Source organism: Grampus griseus (assembly GCF_964374135.1).
Source record: "Grampus griseus genome assembly, chromosome: 17".
Taxonomy (NCBI): Eukaryota; Metazoa; Chordata; class Mammalia; order Artiodactyla; family Delphinidae; genus Grampus; species Grampus griseus.
Window position 1 is genome coordinate 8,508,367 of NC_139011.1, and position 16,024 is coordinate 8,524,390.

The 16,024-nt window shown below is 35.1% G+C and overlaps 1 protein-coding gene across 5 annotated transcripts in view; it reads right to left on the reverse strand.

Annotated features, from left to right (window-relative positions):
* PHF20L1 (PHD finger protein 20 like 1) overlaps positions 1-16,024 on the reverse strand; it is a 78,874-nt gene that overhangs the window by 28,030 nt on the left and 34,820 nt on the right. For all 5 annotated transcript variants that reach the window (XM_082674432.1, XM_082674430.1, XM_082674434.1 and 2 more), the window contains 5 exons: positions 13,813-14,065; positions 11,502-11,690; positions 11,034-11,240; positions 4,488-4,544; positions 3,125-3,232 (listed from right to left, as the gene is read on the reverse strand). In XM_082674432.1, the coding sequence (XP_082530558.1) occupies positions 3,125-3,232; positions 4,488-4,544; positions 11,034-11,240; positions 11,502-11,690; positions 13,813-14,065 (814 nt within the window). The remainder of the gene's footprint in view (positions 1-3,124; positions 3,233-4,487; positions 4,545-11,033; positions 11,241-11,501; positions 11,691-13,812; positions 14,066-16,024) is intronic.

Here is a 16,024-nt window from a genome sequence, read left to right on the forward strand (position 1 = left end):
ACTGTATTATTTTTGGCTCTTTACTCTTCCATATTAAGTTTTAGAATCAGCAATGAACCTATAGATTTATTTGAAGTGACATCAATAGCGAATCTACAACCCCACGAACATGAATTATTTCCCATTTGTTTAGGCCTTCTTCACATTTCTAAATAAAGTTTTATAATCTGCTAGTCACAGTTTTTTTTCAAACATAAGTACACATGCATGTATCAAATGGCTTTTCTACATTTATCAAAACTGTAATGTTACTGTAGTGAATTTCATTAATTGATTTTCTAATGTCAAACCAACTCTGCATTCCAAACCTATGCAGTCATACTTTTAAATATACTGCTAGATTTAATTCCATAACATTTATTTATGTGTTTCGCATCTTTGTCCATAAATAAGAACAGCCCGTGATTGTCCTTTCCCATACCGTTCTCTTCTGATTTTGAGAGCAAAGTTATTTAAATCATCTAAAGTGAATTTGGAGTTGTATTAGTTTCCTAGGGCTGCCCCAACAAATTACCACAAATTTGGTGGACTGAAACAATAGAAATTTATTCTCTCTCAGTTCTCGGGGCCAGAAGTCCAAAATTAGGTCTCAGCAGGGCCACCTCCCTCTGACTTCTCTAGGGGCAAATTCTTCCTTGCCTCTTGCAGCTTTTGGTGGCTCAAGCTCCTTGGCTTGGAACTGCATCACTCCAAGCACTTCCTATGTGTTTGCACAGACTTCTCCCCTGTGTCTCAAATCCCCCTCTCCTTTCTCTTATAAGACACCAGTCATTGGCTTTAGGGTTCACTCCAAAACCCAGATGACCTCAATCCTAATTATATCAGCAAAGATCCTATTCCCAAATGCAGTCACATTCACAGGTATGGGGGTCAGGAGCTGGACACCTACTTGTGGGGGACATGATTCATCCCACTACAGGAGTGCACCCTCTTTTTCTAAATTCTAAAATGATTTATGTAAGTTTGGAATAATCTGCTTCTTTAATGTTTGGTAGAACTTGACAGCAAAACTTGTTGGACCAGGATGTCTTTCTTTGTGAAAAGATTTTAAAATGCTGATTAAATTTCTTTCAAGGTTTGAAGACTATTCAGGTTTCTACCTTCCTGGATAAGTTTGGTTTCTGCCAATTGCCCATACCTTCAAATAACCTCTCAAGTTCACTGGCATAAAGTTGTTTACATTATCTTATTTTTATGTCTGGAGCATCTGTAGTTATGTTCTCTTTATTCTTAATATAGTTTATTTGTACATTTTGTCTTTTCTTTCTTAACAGCCTTCCCGGAGGTTTGTTGATCTTATTCGTTTTTTACAAAAAAATTAATTTTGGCATTGTTCATTTCTTCCTAGCATTTCTTTTTAACTTATTAATTTCTGCTCATATGTTCATTAATCATATTCACTTCTGCTTTTTTTGGACTTATTCTTTTCTAACTTCTTAAGCTCGAGACTTAGCTGACTTTCAGCCTTCTTTTCTAATATAAGCATGTACACCAATATATATTCTTCTTCTAAGTGCCATTTTAACTACATTCTCAAGTTTTGACACATATATAACATTTTCATCACCTGTCAGGTTCTTAACATCTTACTTTCCCTTTGGTACTGTGCTTTCATCCATAAATTATATAAAAATATTTTGCTTGATTTCTAAACATATGGGACTTTTTGTCTTTTCAATACTGATTTTAGTTAACTATAATATCTTTAAAATGTGTTGAGGTTTGCTTGAAGCTGCATCCCAGGGTCAATTTTTTTTTTTTTTTTTTTTGCGGTAAGCAGGCCTCTCTCACTGTTGTGGCCTCTCCCGTTGCGGAGCACAGGCTCTGGACGCGCAGGCTCAGCGGCCATGGCTCACGGGCCCAGCCGCTCCGCGGCATGTGGGATCTTCCCGGACCGGGGCACGAACCCACGTCCCCTGCATCGGCAGGCGGACTCCCAACCACTGCGCCACCAGGGAAGCCCCCATGGTCAATTTTAATAAATGTTTGTGTCTGTTTGATAAAACTGTCTACTCTGCAGCTGCTGAGTTCAGTGTCCTGGACAGGTCTATTAGATCAACTGTGCAGCTGCCATCTTTCTTAGTATCCTTACAGATACTTTTGAGTTTTGTTAATTTATTAATTACTAAGAAAGATATGAGGATGTTACTCTTGTGATGAAATTCAGAAATTGTATGTCTAGAAAGATATAAAGTGAACTGAACCTTTATCATTATATGGTAACCTCCTATCTCCAGGAATGATTTTTGCTTTAATGACTATCTAGAAGGACATCCTTTAGAGACAGGCTATTGATAGAAAAATAATTTGGTTTTTTCCAGGTTTTTCTAAAAATATTTTCCCTCATTTTTGAAAGCTAATTCAAGGGACTGTAAGATTCCAGATTGAGAATAATTCCTTCAGTACACAGAAGGGTACTTGGTCAGGGTATCCAGTCCACCACAACGCTGGCAATGAAACACTCTAACAGTTGCAGTGATTAATTTACAAACCACTTAACTTACAGACTGTAGTAAAACAGAGCTGCGTATTTTCAAAATTAGCAAGACAAGGGAAAGCTACTACAGGAACTTCTCAGCTCTGAAGAACATGGGAATATTGTCCTACCACAATTTTGGTAGAAAAGGACAGTTGAAAGCATCTTAGAATTTTTAAGAATGGGAATCAACGGGCTTCCCTGGTGGCGCAGTGGTAGAGAGTCCGCCTGCCGATGCAGGGGACACGGGTTCGTGCCCCAGTCTGGGAAGATCCCACATGCCACGGAGCGGCTAGGCCTGTGAGCCATGGCCGCTGAGCCTGTGCGTCCGGAGCCTGTGCTCCACAACGGGAGAGGCCACAACAGTGAGAGGCCTGCATACCGCAAAAAAACAAAAAAAAAAAACGGGAATCACCATTTTAGCATACAGTCAGCCCTCTGTATCCACAAGTTCTGCGACTGGGGATTTAACCAACTGCGGATCAATTTTCAATTTCCAAGGATATGGAACCACAGGTATGAAGGGCTGAATATACCATGCCATTTGATATAAGAAACTTGAGCATCAGTGGATTTTGGTATCCGCTGGGGGTCCTGGAACCAATCCCCCTCCCCACCAACCGGATACTGAGGGAGGACTGGACTTACCATGCTGCTTAGATTTCTTTTTCTTTTTCTTCTTCTTCTTCTGCTTTGGTTTGTAGTGATCTTTGTCCCTCTTCTCTTTTCTTTCTTTATCCTTTTCTTTTCTCTTACCTAAATGACCAAAGTGAGTAAGTTAGTAATCATGACTGATCCTGATTTGTTCCTCTGTGGTTAACCTAAAAGCAGCATTTATGTTTTAATCAGCTATTCCAGTCACCTGCCCAGAGTGGATGGATTCAATTAAACTGTTCCTGTCATGAGTCTGGAACTCCTGATTAGCTTATTGGGCTATAAGAGGGGATCTTCATTAGCAGTGTTGAGAAATCCCAACTCCTGACACCTTAAAGTTAACACAGACAGTAGTTAAAATCTTTAAATGAGTAATATAACTCAGTTTCCTGATGTGGCAAGAAATAAACTCCATAACTTAAGAAAGACCTGACTGAGGAGACTCAGCATTTCCACACAAAATTTAATGAGAAAATATACTAGAAGCTTAAAAAATAAAAAAAAAAAACTTGAATTTTTTTCCTTTGGAAAAACAAAAAAACTAGATCATTTCCACAAATAATTCCTTCAGTCTTTCAATACTTTCCCAGTGTATACAAGAATGAAAATAAAAAGCACAAAGAAAAAAAACTTATTTCATTAAACTAAATTTTGTCCCCAAATTTTAAAATATTCCTTTTTCCCAATCATATGCACTTTAAAGAAAATGAACAGATGTTAAAACAGTTTCCTAGAGTATTTTATTTAAAATTAATTCATCACATATATTCAACTATTGTTCCAACTCAGAAAGGTTTAGCCCATAACTTATCAACCATATTAAACCAACTTTCAGTAACTCAAGCTCCAGGTAGCTAACCTGTAGAATACTTAAGACTATTATCCATTATTCCAAAACTTTTAGTCATTATAGCACAGAAGACAGAAAAGATAGCAGAAAAACTTTCAGTCATTATAGCACAGAAGACAGAAAAGACAGCAGAAAACTTAGTAACTTTTTATAAAGTAAAAAAAAAAGGCTGAAAAAAAAGGCTATTTTAATTTACCATCCATTCTCTAAGTTTCAATAATATTAAATGGTAGCTTATTTTTAAACAGTCATAGTTTTAAAGATGTTCAAAAACATCAAGTTCTCAGAGAAAGCCTTAGGCTCCCTTGACAAAAAATACCCATACTACTGCAAGATATGTATTTAAGAAATCACATATTTGGAGCCGAATAATACTAATAAACACTAAAACAGATGATCACTTACACCTAAAGGAGCACTAACAGGTAAAAAGTAAGGGACAGACTATGTCCTCCCACTGCCAAGCCATCTATAGCCTTTTGCTTAAAGATTACTTTCTGTTCATACCAAATGTAGTTGAGCTTTTTTCTTCCAATTTCACTTTTTTTTCTGTTTTCGATATTCCTGCAGGTTTAGGGGAAAAATATGTAAGTTTAGTCAGAAAGGATTAAAAGTATGGGACAATGGTTTAAATTACAATTGCTCACAAAACTCTACCTAAGACTCTTTTCCCCTAAAGGTCTACATTATTTTATTGCCTGAACTAGTAACAAAGAAGTGGGATTTCTTACTTCAAAGGAATAATAAATTAAGAATGATTTTTGTTCCCTCAGACTACTCAGATTAGATTCCTAGTTCCACCATTTATTAGCTCACAGCCTCGAGTAAATCATTTAATCTCTCAGTGCTTCAGTTTCCTTATCTGCTAAATAGGACTAAGAGCATCATCTACCTCCTGTTGTTATCAGTATAAGGTGAGTCAAAATGTGTATTGATGAAATGCTTAGTGTCTGATAACTACTAAGTGTTTTTTCTCACTTTCTCCTTTATGGTGGGGTAATAATTTGAGACTACATCAGTTCTAGAAATAGCATAAATATGGGTCTGAACATAAAAAAATGTTAGGATAAATGCACTAGGCAATCAGTTAAGATCAACTCTGGCATCACAGCCTTTGGCAGTCCATGTTGAAATGCACTCCAGTGGTAGGTCCACGGAACATTTCTGCTCCTGTGACAATTATGACAAAATGCTATTCCAGTCATACAAATGAAATATTAAATTTCACATTAAATTATACTGGTTTTCAACAATCTGCATAAAATTTTTAAACTAATATTTAACCTCTGTTGCCTAGAACTAACTTGTACCTTTGAACTTCATCATGAATGTGTTATTAGGTAACGATAAAAGCCAAAACAGAATTATTCTATAAATTATTTTGGTCTTTATCCAAATGTAAGATATAAAGGCTTATTATCACATACAAAATATTCAACCTTAGTGGCACTTAGGTTTTATTACCTAATAGTCGAAAATACATTTTTAAACCAATAGTGTACCTCATGAACTGTGCTGCTGACACAGACACACTTAACCAAGCTTCTCAACTCATATTCAACCACTGCCAATGCTAATATCTTATGTGTGTATAGGGTTAATCTAAGAAAAACACTCTAGTGCATTTAAAATACACTTTCAGTCTATTAAATTATGCTTTAATATCACAGTTATGAGTTCTTTGATTTTTAAATCACTGCAGTACAGTATCAAAAAAGCTAGCACTTTATTCATCTTACTGCAAATAATTTACATAATTTAAATAAAACACAATAAAAATGTAAAAATACCACTCAACTTGAATTAAATGCTAATAAGGCTCTAATAATTAAGTTTCAAATTAAGTAAATATATTGATAATCTCCATGACAAAAAGCTTTCTTATGACAAAAAAATGAAAAGGACATCAGAGCAAAGAGAAATACAATTAAACTTCCTTATTATCAAAACTGTTGAACAAATGCCTCACTTAAACTGTTAATTTACTAATTACTGTTTACTACAATTAATGCCATGAAAATTCCACAAATTTGACACAATTTTCTTGAAAATGACAAGGCATTTACAACGGAAACAGTAAGAGATTTGCTTTCTAAATCCTCTGTGATAGTAGAGCTATACCAGAAGCAGCCCTTGATCATGATTATTGCCTTGTAGGTCCCTCCCTAATCCCCAGGAGCACTGAATCTCCAGAGTGAAAGGTGGAGCAAGGCCAGAATCCCCTGGGGTGATTCAAATGGAAGGAACTGCCTTACAGGGCTGCCTTTCCTGACTAGAATGTGTGGGATCCCTCAGGTACTTGGAAGACAAGTAAAATGGTCCTGAACCTCAGCTCCAGAAAACAGGTCAGCACAGCAGAACAGATTCAGTAACTAGCAGAGTGCTTTCAGGAGGACCAGTTCTAGATTGTTTTCACATGTTCTGGTGGGTCCCAAACCTTTATATTTCTTAACTGATAAAATTTTGCAAGTAAAATTGGGGAACTGAGAAAGGCTTGTCAACATTTTACACAATTAAGGATATTAAAATAAATATTCCTATATGCAATAATGGCAGGACTTTAAAAAACACCCATGCCCAAATAGAAAAAAAAATAGATCTATTCAAGAATTCTACAAAAGAATCAATTTCATTTTATGAGAAGTTCTCTACATTGTCCTTATTTCACCAGGCACTAGAATTTGGGAACCAGAGTACGTGGATATTAGTTTACAGAATACTGGTTTTTACACTAAATTTTATCAACAGAACATTTTCGTCAAACAAAATGTTATGTAATATTCCAATACATAATACAACCACCCCCCGCCAAATGAAAAACACAATAAAAAAACGAATGGAGCGCTTTAGATTAAAGCAAGAGTGACAGATCTCTGAGCCACGCCTGCTTTCACATCCTGCAAGGCGCAGTAATGTGGAGAGGTTTTGGCAGTGTGCGAAATATCTGATTCTCCTGGCAAAAAAGGCGGCTATCCCTGAGACTCTCCATGGAAACCCCAGGCTCTGTACAAGCCATGAACATCTGCTGTGGGGTGGAGGGAGATTACGGAGTCTCTGGTTGTAGTTCTGTTTTGTACAATTCTGGAAAAAAACTGAAAAACACTTTAAAACAAAAAGGCTTTTTAGAAAGTAAATGTGAAATTGGTGTCCCCACAAGTCAGAATGTGACTGTTATTGTCTCACCCGTCCATACACTAAGCTTCCATATTTTAACTCCTTGAAGGGCTCAGAGTAATTCAGTATTTGTTATACCAGTACATATATCCAGTAGATAAATAAGAAAACTAGTTAACATCCCAGTTAGCAACAGAACTAACACTCTATCCTTACCTAAAACTGGTTGGCTCTGTTAGAGAAAGTATTCTGATAATAAAATAAAAACAAAGGCATCGATTTTTACAAGGGCACCAATGACTGTTTTTGGTAATGAGGGCGGCAGGGCAGTAGTATTCTTAACCTTGATTAGTCATATTCTATGCATGCTTCCCAGTGGAAGAATGCAGAGGATTAGGGCAAGTTCATTATCTATACTGGAAAAACAAGTGTTAACCTATTAAGAACACATGTATATAATAATTGGATAATTTGCATAATCTCATTAATTCTTTACCATGACTGTGATATGAGCATGCACATACCACTCACACAAAAAAGTAAAACTCTAAGTCTGTTAAACTATTTCACAGTTAATGACTAACATCCTCATCATTCTTAATACCCCCAAAATTCCAATTTGAAAAAAATACCCCCAGAAAATGTCTTTGATACAAGTTCTGGTAAATAATGCTTTCTACAGAAGTTTTAAAATTCAACAGTAACAAAATTTACTTTTATAATTAACATGAAACAAACCAAGCAAACAGATTAAAAAATGAAAAAGAAAGAAGAAACAAAAACAAAACTCCTGGTACTTTGACTGCAGATGGAAGACAACTTGGGAAGCAGACAGAAGGCCAACAAATACTACGAAACAGTTTCGAGAGGGTAGCTAACAAAAGTGTTGAGAGAAAAAAGCACGCAGACCACTGAGAATTTCAGTGCAAGTCAGACAGGTTCACAAGGTTTTAATCAAAAGATGTCCAATTAGAACATGACCTGAATTCCATTACTTCCCTCAAAAAACAAAAAATGAAAAGGAGTAATAGAAATAAATCAGAATCCCCCCCAAACCCCGCATTCAAATGCTGTGACTGTGTTCAACCCTCTAACAAATGGACTTCCAGTAATTAACATTTAAATCCATGCATTTCCTTGATTTAAGCAATTAAAGTTGCCAGTTATCACCATACTTAAGATGATCCTCATTTTTCAACAAACTTACAAATACATCACATTATAAATCCAAACTCCTCTCTACCTTTCACTTTTCCAGCAAACTATCTTACAACTTTGACTTTCTCAAATAGTTTTCGAATACTTAAAAAGGAAAAAAATATCGTGCCTTCCCTCTACCTCAGTACATTTTTTAACCATTATGAGAAACAAGAACCACACCCCAATGATAATTAGCTACATCTCCACAAATATACTAGAAATTCTGGGGGAAAAACGAAAAACCACTAGGCTAGTACTCTGATTAGACACAAAATCACTGGAATTAAAGATTTCCATGTATAATCACTACTTTGACATTTTAGGATACATCATTCAACTAAGATAACTTAGTTATTATACAGCTATTTACATTCATCTATCTTTCAGGCTTGTTACTATTGCTATATAAAAGAAAATACAAACGTTTTCAAATGCACATCTAAAAATAAATTCCCCGGGCTTCCCTGGTGGTGCAGTGGTTAAGTATCTGCCTGCCAATGCTGGGTACACAGGTTCAAGCCCTGGTCTGGGAAGATCCCACATGCCGCAGAGCAACTAAGCCCGTGTGCCACAACTACCGAGCCTGCACTCTAGAGCCCATGAGCCACAACTACTGAGCCCACGTGCCTAGTGCCCATGCTCCGCAACAAAAGAAGCCACCGCGATGAGAAGCCCACGTGCAGCAAGGAAGATCCGAAGCAGCCAAAAATAAATAAATTAAATACATAAATTAAAAATATACACATTGGGGGCTTCCTTGGTGGCCCAGTGGTTGAGAATCTGCCTGCCAATGCAGGGGACATGGGTTCGAGCCCTGGTCTGGGAAGATCCCACATGCCATAGAGCAACTGGGCCCGTGAGCCACAACTACTGAGCCTGCGCGTCTGGAGTCTGTGCTCTGCAACGAGAGGCCATGATAGTGAGAGGCCCGCGCACCGCAATGAAGAGTGGCCCCCGCTCACCGCAACTAGAGAAAGCCCTCGCACAGAAACAAAGACCCAACACAACAAAAAATACATTAAAATATATATATATATATATACACACACACACATTTTAAAAACTAATGACTTTATCATTAAAAAAAATAAATAAATAAAAATAAATTCCCCAATGAATATATCTTTTTTTTTTTTTTTGCGGTATGCGGGCCTCTCACTGCTGTGGCCTCTCCCGTCGCGGAGCACAGTCTCCGGACATGCAGGCTCAGCGGCCATGGTTCACGGGCCCAGCCGCTCCGCGGCATGTGGGATCCTCCTGGACCGGGGCACAAACCCGCGTCCCCCGCATCGGCAGGCGGACTCTCAACCACTGCACCACCAGGGAAGCCCAATATATATCATTTTAACTTGAACATATTTTTCATATATTCAGTACAGCAACAAATTCCAGATTGTTAAAGGACTCATAAGAACTTCACCAGGAAAAGTATCTCAAAGGGTTAAAGGTAATTCAGAAATCTTGTGAAAACTGGGAAAAGAAAAATTAATCACCCTACAGATAGAAGGGGCTTAGAAATTGTCCAAAGACAATGGATCAGTTTTGGGAAATGACAAGAAATGTTTCAAAGCCTACAAATCTTCAAATTTGGGCTCTGATTTTTTTAAAACAAGATATGGAAACACTATCATGTACAAAATAACTTCAATCTTTTATTGATTAATGGAATTGTAGAACACTGCATGTTTAATATTAGTTACACTTTCACTTTGAAAGAAGGAACAAGAAGGTAACAGCAGTAATATGAGAAGTATGCTTAAGTTACTTCAGTCATTTTATTTTAATATACACCACCACCAGAAAAGAGCAAGCTCTATTTTATACTTCACCCAAGGATTTGATAAAGTGGTTTCAGAGAAGATACTACTAAAATCGATTATCCCAATACTCTCTGGCTGCTAATCAAAAAACAGTTTTATGTTTTTCCCTACTTCTGAACTGACTCAATTCACCTTATTTATCCATCTACTGATAATTCCAAATTAGTAATTTACTGGAAAAGCATTTGAAATTAGTATTTGCGTTTTTTTTTCTTTTACTCTAGGGGCTCTTTGGTTGAGGTTAAAATTCTATAAAACTTCCAAGTAAAACAATGTAACCATATAAGGGAAATATAAATAAATATAAATCTAATATTCTGTTAGATTAAAACATCAACTTGATAAAATACCTCCGCACGATTTCAGATTACAATAAGTGTCATAAAATCATCAAAAAATGTCTTACTGAGTAGGGCTGATTTTACACATTAGACTCCCAAAATAACATTACAACAAATTACATTTAAATTTTGGAGATTCTGCTCCAAAATATGGGATTATATGTAAGATACAGGTATATAAATTAATTTAAGCTAAGTGTTTCTTAAATATTAAATTCTATTAAATCCTTAAACCTAAGTATTGAGCCCATTAAGTTATTTTCTGGCTTCAAAACCAAGAAACTTCTGTAATTATATTTAGCTCTAATAATTCCTATTTAGTGGAAACAGGATATAAGAAAGAAGTAGGGAGAAGGAAGTAGATTAAAGTGACAAAATAAGAAGTATATCCAGAGAATATGATAGTAAATGGTCACACAAAAGGACGTTAAACAGACTGAGAAACCCTATCTTCCACAGATGTTATGGAGAAGTATTTATAAAGAGGAACTACATATTAAAATAATGTAATTATACATCAAACTGTTTTTACTGTATAAATGCAAGCCTAGCTAACTTGTAAAATGAATCTTTTTTACCTGATGCTGTTGGAGCTCCTCTTCCATCAGTTACTGCTTTGGAAGAAAGATTTGTAAGCATCTGTGTATCTTCCTTTTCTGCCCTGGGGCATTCATTATGGTAAGAGGGATCTGGGGCTAGCGGTGCTGTAACTTCCGAACCACGACTTAAGTCAAGAGGGAGACAGGGTCCCAGTTTCTCAAGTGACAAATGTGCAACATCAGGCACTACACAAAATAAAGAATGTAATATGTTAATATAAATACACTGTCTCGGTTAATATCCATGTGGATTAAAATGTTATATAAATTAAACAGTGCCTGGAAATAAAGAAGGCACTAAATAAATACTTGTAGAATTAAATGAAGTGCTTGTAAGTCCAAAAGCTGTTAAGGAAAAAGCAGAAATTTCTTAATATTTTAATAATCTTTATCTCAGTGTTTTGTCTTCTTTTATGTTTGGTTCTATAGAAAAGCAATATACATTACCCTCTGGTACTGAAGACTCTTGCTGATTTTGAGAACTGATGGAGAATACTTTCCCATCAGTGGCTGGAGAGGGAGGAGAAACCTTTTCTACAGAATCATCAGGCATGGGCAAGGTGGCTAAACGCTGAGATCTTCTTCTCCGCTCACTATGCTTGAAAGGTCTAGGGGGGTTCACAGGCTGTGGAGGACCTAGAAAAAGATCTTCAATGTTCACGAAGCAGATACATGCCAGGATCATCTTATAATACTTAAGGAGAAAAATGGGAAAAATGATTCAAATTCTGCCCTCTGATGTTGTAAGGTATCCACAAGGAACGGCATGTTCCAAAAGTAATCAAAGGCAAAACTGCCCCCATTCACAAGGGTTAATCAAAACTTCTAAAATCTAAAGCCTACTAGAACCAAAAGAAAATAACATGGAACATTAATTTCAGGTAGTTTCCCAAGTAACAGACTACAGTTAATTCTCTAATTGCAGATCCTTGTTAGTTGCCATTTTTCCTTTGGGAAAATAATCTCTGTATAGCCAAAGATTAAAAAAAATACATATATATATATATATATGTGTGTATATATATATGTCCCTTTTGCTACATTACAAATCTAGAAACTCTAAGAAAAAAAAAGGCAGGGGCATAGGTGACAAAAATCTGACATGCATTGTAGAGTTAGTGCTTTACTTGCCAAAGTAAAACTAATGTAAGTAATTTTATCCCACCCTCATTCCCGCAAATGGATTTTTATAAACATATATTTGGGCCTGATTCATTAAAAAAAATTGAACACAAACAACTTTAAGGACTCATTATGGGCAAAACCCGAGGATTTTTAAAGAATATGACACTGTTCTTGCCCTCGTGTGTTTTTCATTTTGTTTTAAAAAACTAACTTGGTGAGCCATTTGAGCATCTTCTAGCTATGTATTAACAGAAGTTTGGAAATTTTTTTTTTTAACCTTTCATTTTCTTCTTTCTACACGGCATGTAAATATGTTTGATGATTTAGAACAGGCAGGACTACATAAGCCAATATATGCATGTTAATTTAGCAGGAGGAAATGAGTAGTTTAAAAAGGTTGATGCTTTGGGTATTTAAAAATAATTTTACAAAAGTCAAAATGGAAAAGACATGGTGATAATTGAAAAAAAAAAAAAAGAATAAAATTCAATTGCTGTAACGCTGGTCATAATACCAAAATACAAAACAATTGCAAAATAAAATACGCATCAATGTCACGTGACATTGTAGTGACTACTAATGATATTATTTCATGATAAATGCCATAATGAAATGAAGCTTATAAAGAAACAGTTGAGTTTTTCTGTTTCCATCATTTCTACTCATTTATTAAAAAGAACCAAAACAAAACAAAGAAGTACCAAAACCTGATCAAAAATTGAAAAACATGGTTTGGCAAAAAGAATATAGCAATGGAATGCAAGAGGAAGTTAATATATTTGATTGATAGACGTCTTCTCAATGTCACCATTTTTAATTGTTGTGGAAGATATGATATGGAGAAGTTCATGAGGAAATGTGTCATATTCATTTAATAATCAGGTTACTAATTCATTCACTGTATAAACAGCAAAATTATCTTTTACCCGGTGACTTTTCAGGTAATTATTTTTCATATGTCTCTAACTTAGAATACTAAAACATGAGAAACACACAGTCAACACAAATCTTGTCTTATATATATCCAAACCCATGTCAATAGGCTATTTAAAAAAGACCAAGTTAACTCTTGAAAAATTAGTGGTATTGAAACAGTAAAATCTTTAAATATAAGATCAAGGAAGCAATCTTCTTCTTTCATCAGTAAGATTAAACTGAAGTTTGCACTCTAAATCCTACAATAAGAACTGAATAAAATGTATTGCCGAAGAGGGTACAGACAACTGGGGACAGTAACTAAATCTATCCATAAGAATAGTCTTAGGAGTTCAGGAAAACATCCACTATGGGTCTTTTTGTATCTCATAGTGGTTTTGTTCTGTTTTTTTGTAATGAATCAGGCCTCTCATTGTGCTTGGATTATTAGTTGAGGAGAGTCAAACTACAGTGGAATTTGGTTATTAAATGCTAAGGTTTCTTAACCAGCAGTATAGTCACTGTACCTCTGTACAATACATCAGTCAGAAATGTAAATGGGTTTTGCCCCTAAAATAGTTTCAAGTCTTCCCTATCATATCCACTTAAGTTTGAATTTTTAAAATGCAACTTCATAAAAATACAATATAACTACAACCAAACTGTTTTTAATGTATCTTATAGGATAAGTAACTATTTTTTAAAAATCTGTGCTCACTAGTTTTATTTATCATTGAAGAAGAAAGCTGAGATACAAGCGTCAAATCCTCGACTTGTATTAATTCTGGGGAAAGTGGTGATTTAGGGGGTTTTATACACCCAGAAGAATCTCCAGATTCATGTTTGCATTTCTTGCTGCGAGCCTTCCCTGAAGACAAAGTTGAGGATAACAGTGCAGGTTTCTGAGTGTTGGCAGAACTGCTAATGTCAGCTTCATTTTTTTTCTGACTTTGAGGTTTAGGTGAAATCGCCTGAATAAATAATAAAAAATTGATATTTTTATTTTGGTTTCTTCATTTTTGTTGTTTTCTATTTTGACTGTTAAGCATCTTTAGTATCCAAAAACATTGTTAAGCAACATATAACATTTCTATTACAAATGAAAAACCAAAAAGAACCCCACAAATTATTAACTAAAAGTTGAATAGGCTGTCTTTAAAGGGATGCTGTCAACTTGTAGTCTAAATTTAGGTTTTTTAAAATGTATTATTTATAATAGTCTCAGAAATAAAATGTTATCTTACTGGACAAATATGTTCCGTATTGAGTTAAAATATACCTCTTTTGACACCATAATTACCAATGACATTGATAATAATTAGGTAAATAAACAGCATTTTCAAGTTTTAGAGCATTGGAGGAATACATTTAAGCTTCTGACTTTCAGATTTTTTCTTATAAAATAATTTCCTTTATCGAGTTCAATGCAGAGGTTTAAGTAGACAATTTCCCTTTAAAGAAAGATCTCAACAGGAAAACAATGATCAAATTAACGAAACATTATCTTTAACTCATTTTAATGCTGAAAGCTAGAGTTTCATAAGCATAATGCATCATGAAATCAAAGCCACCAGCAATACAGAGTTAAAAGACTAAAAAACAATACAAAACAAGCAACAACAACAAGAACAAAAAAAAAAAACAAGGAGTAAAACCAAGTGTAAGTTAAAAACATTGGATTTAAAAACAAAATACGTCGCATTCTTAGATGAGAGTTTTTACCTTCTTCCTGCCAACTGATACTTTTAAAAAAAAATTAGAACTTTGTCAGTTCTTTCATAAAGAATATCTTCATTCATTTGGCAGTAAAATGTCCTACATATGTAAAACTATATGTGAATGTGTCCTAAGACATCAGAGAACAGCCACATTAGATGGATTTGCAATCTACGGTGTTGGAATGCCTATACTGTATCTCTTTTTGATATATGTTATCTGAGAGCAAAGTATGAGATACACTTTTTTAAAAAAAACCTATACTAGAATAGGTTTTTATAAAGAACCAAACTACTAGCTCTATGAACAACATGCTTGTCCCCAAGATACCTTTTTACTTCCATATCTTTTGTGAGGGATGACCATCAGGTCTGCAGTCTGCAGTTCTCTGGAATATGGAAGATCATTGTCTGGGGACCAAACAGCTTTCTGTTCCCACTAAAAATATTTATAAAGCGCTCAAATTTTGGTGGAAAAAAAGTGAATATTTGGTATTAAGTATGGCACCTTTGTGCTACAGATGGCATGTTGGACATACCACATAAAGGGCTGGTGTCAAGTGTCTCATTCATTGAGTTGTCATTTCTATTCTTGAATTTACTCATTACACATGTGTATAAGTGCAGATTAATCATTTGAAAAAAAAAACTCCATATGCAGAAAGGATTCCTAAGCTTATCATAAAAGGTGTTGCCAGAAAAGTAATTAGAGCCATTACTTGTAAATAAACAATTTTATTGTTCATCTTCACATATGTGAGAGACATCACTACAGCATCCATTACTCTCAAGTTACAAAGTTATAAAACAAGATTTTAATACTTAAATTAATATCTGGATAAGGTGCTTAACCGCTAAACAAGGACAAATTAACATTTTTTAAAACTTACTGAATTATGCATCTAATGCAGGTTTTATCCAAAAGTAAATATAACATGACAATTCCCTAATACAATTAAATAATCTGTAATTAATAATCTGAGAACTGGGGTTCAAGACCACAGAGTTTGAGGTTTTTTTTAATGTAAATAAATAAATCCCTCAGGACAGTAAGTTTTGGCCTTAGGCCTGTTATAAATCTACGTCATGAGTGGCATTATTTTACTCATTAGGGCAACAGAGGTTAGTGACAATCTCTCTCCTTCAAGTCTATTGTTGATACCGAGATGTAATTAAGAATTTTATAACTCGGCTTTTTAACTTTGAAGAAGGGCA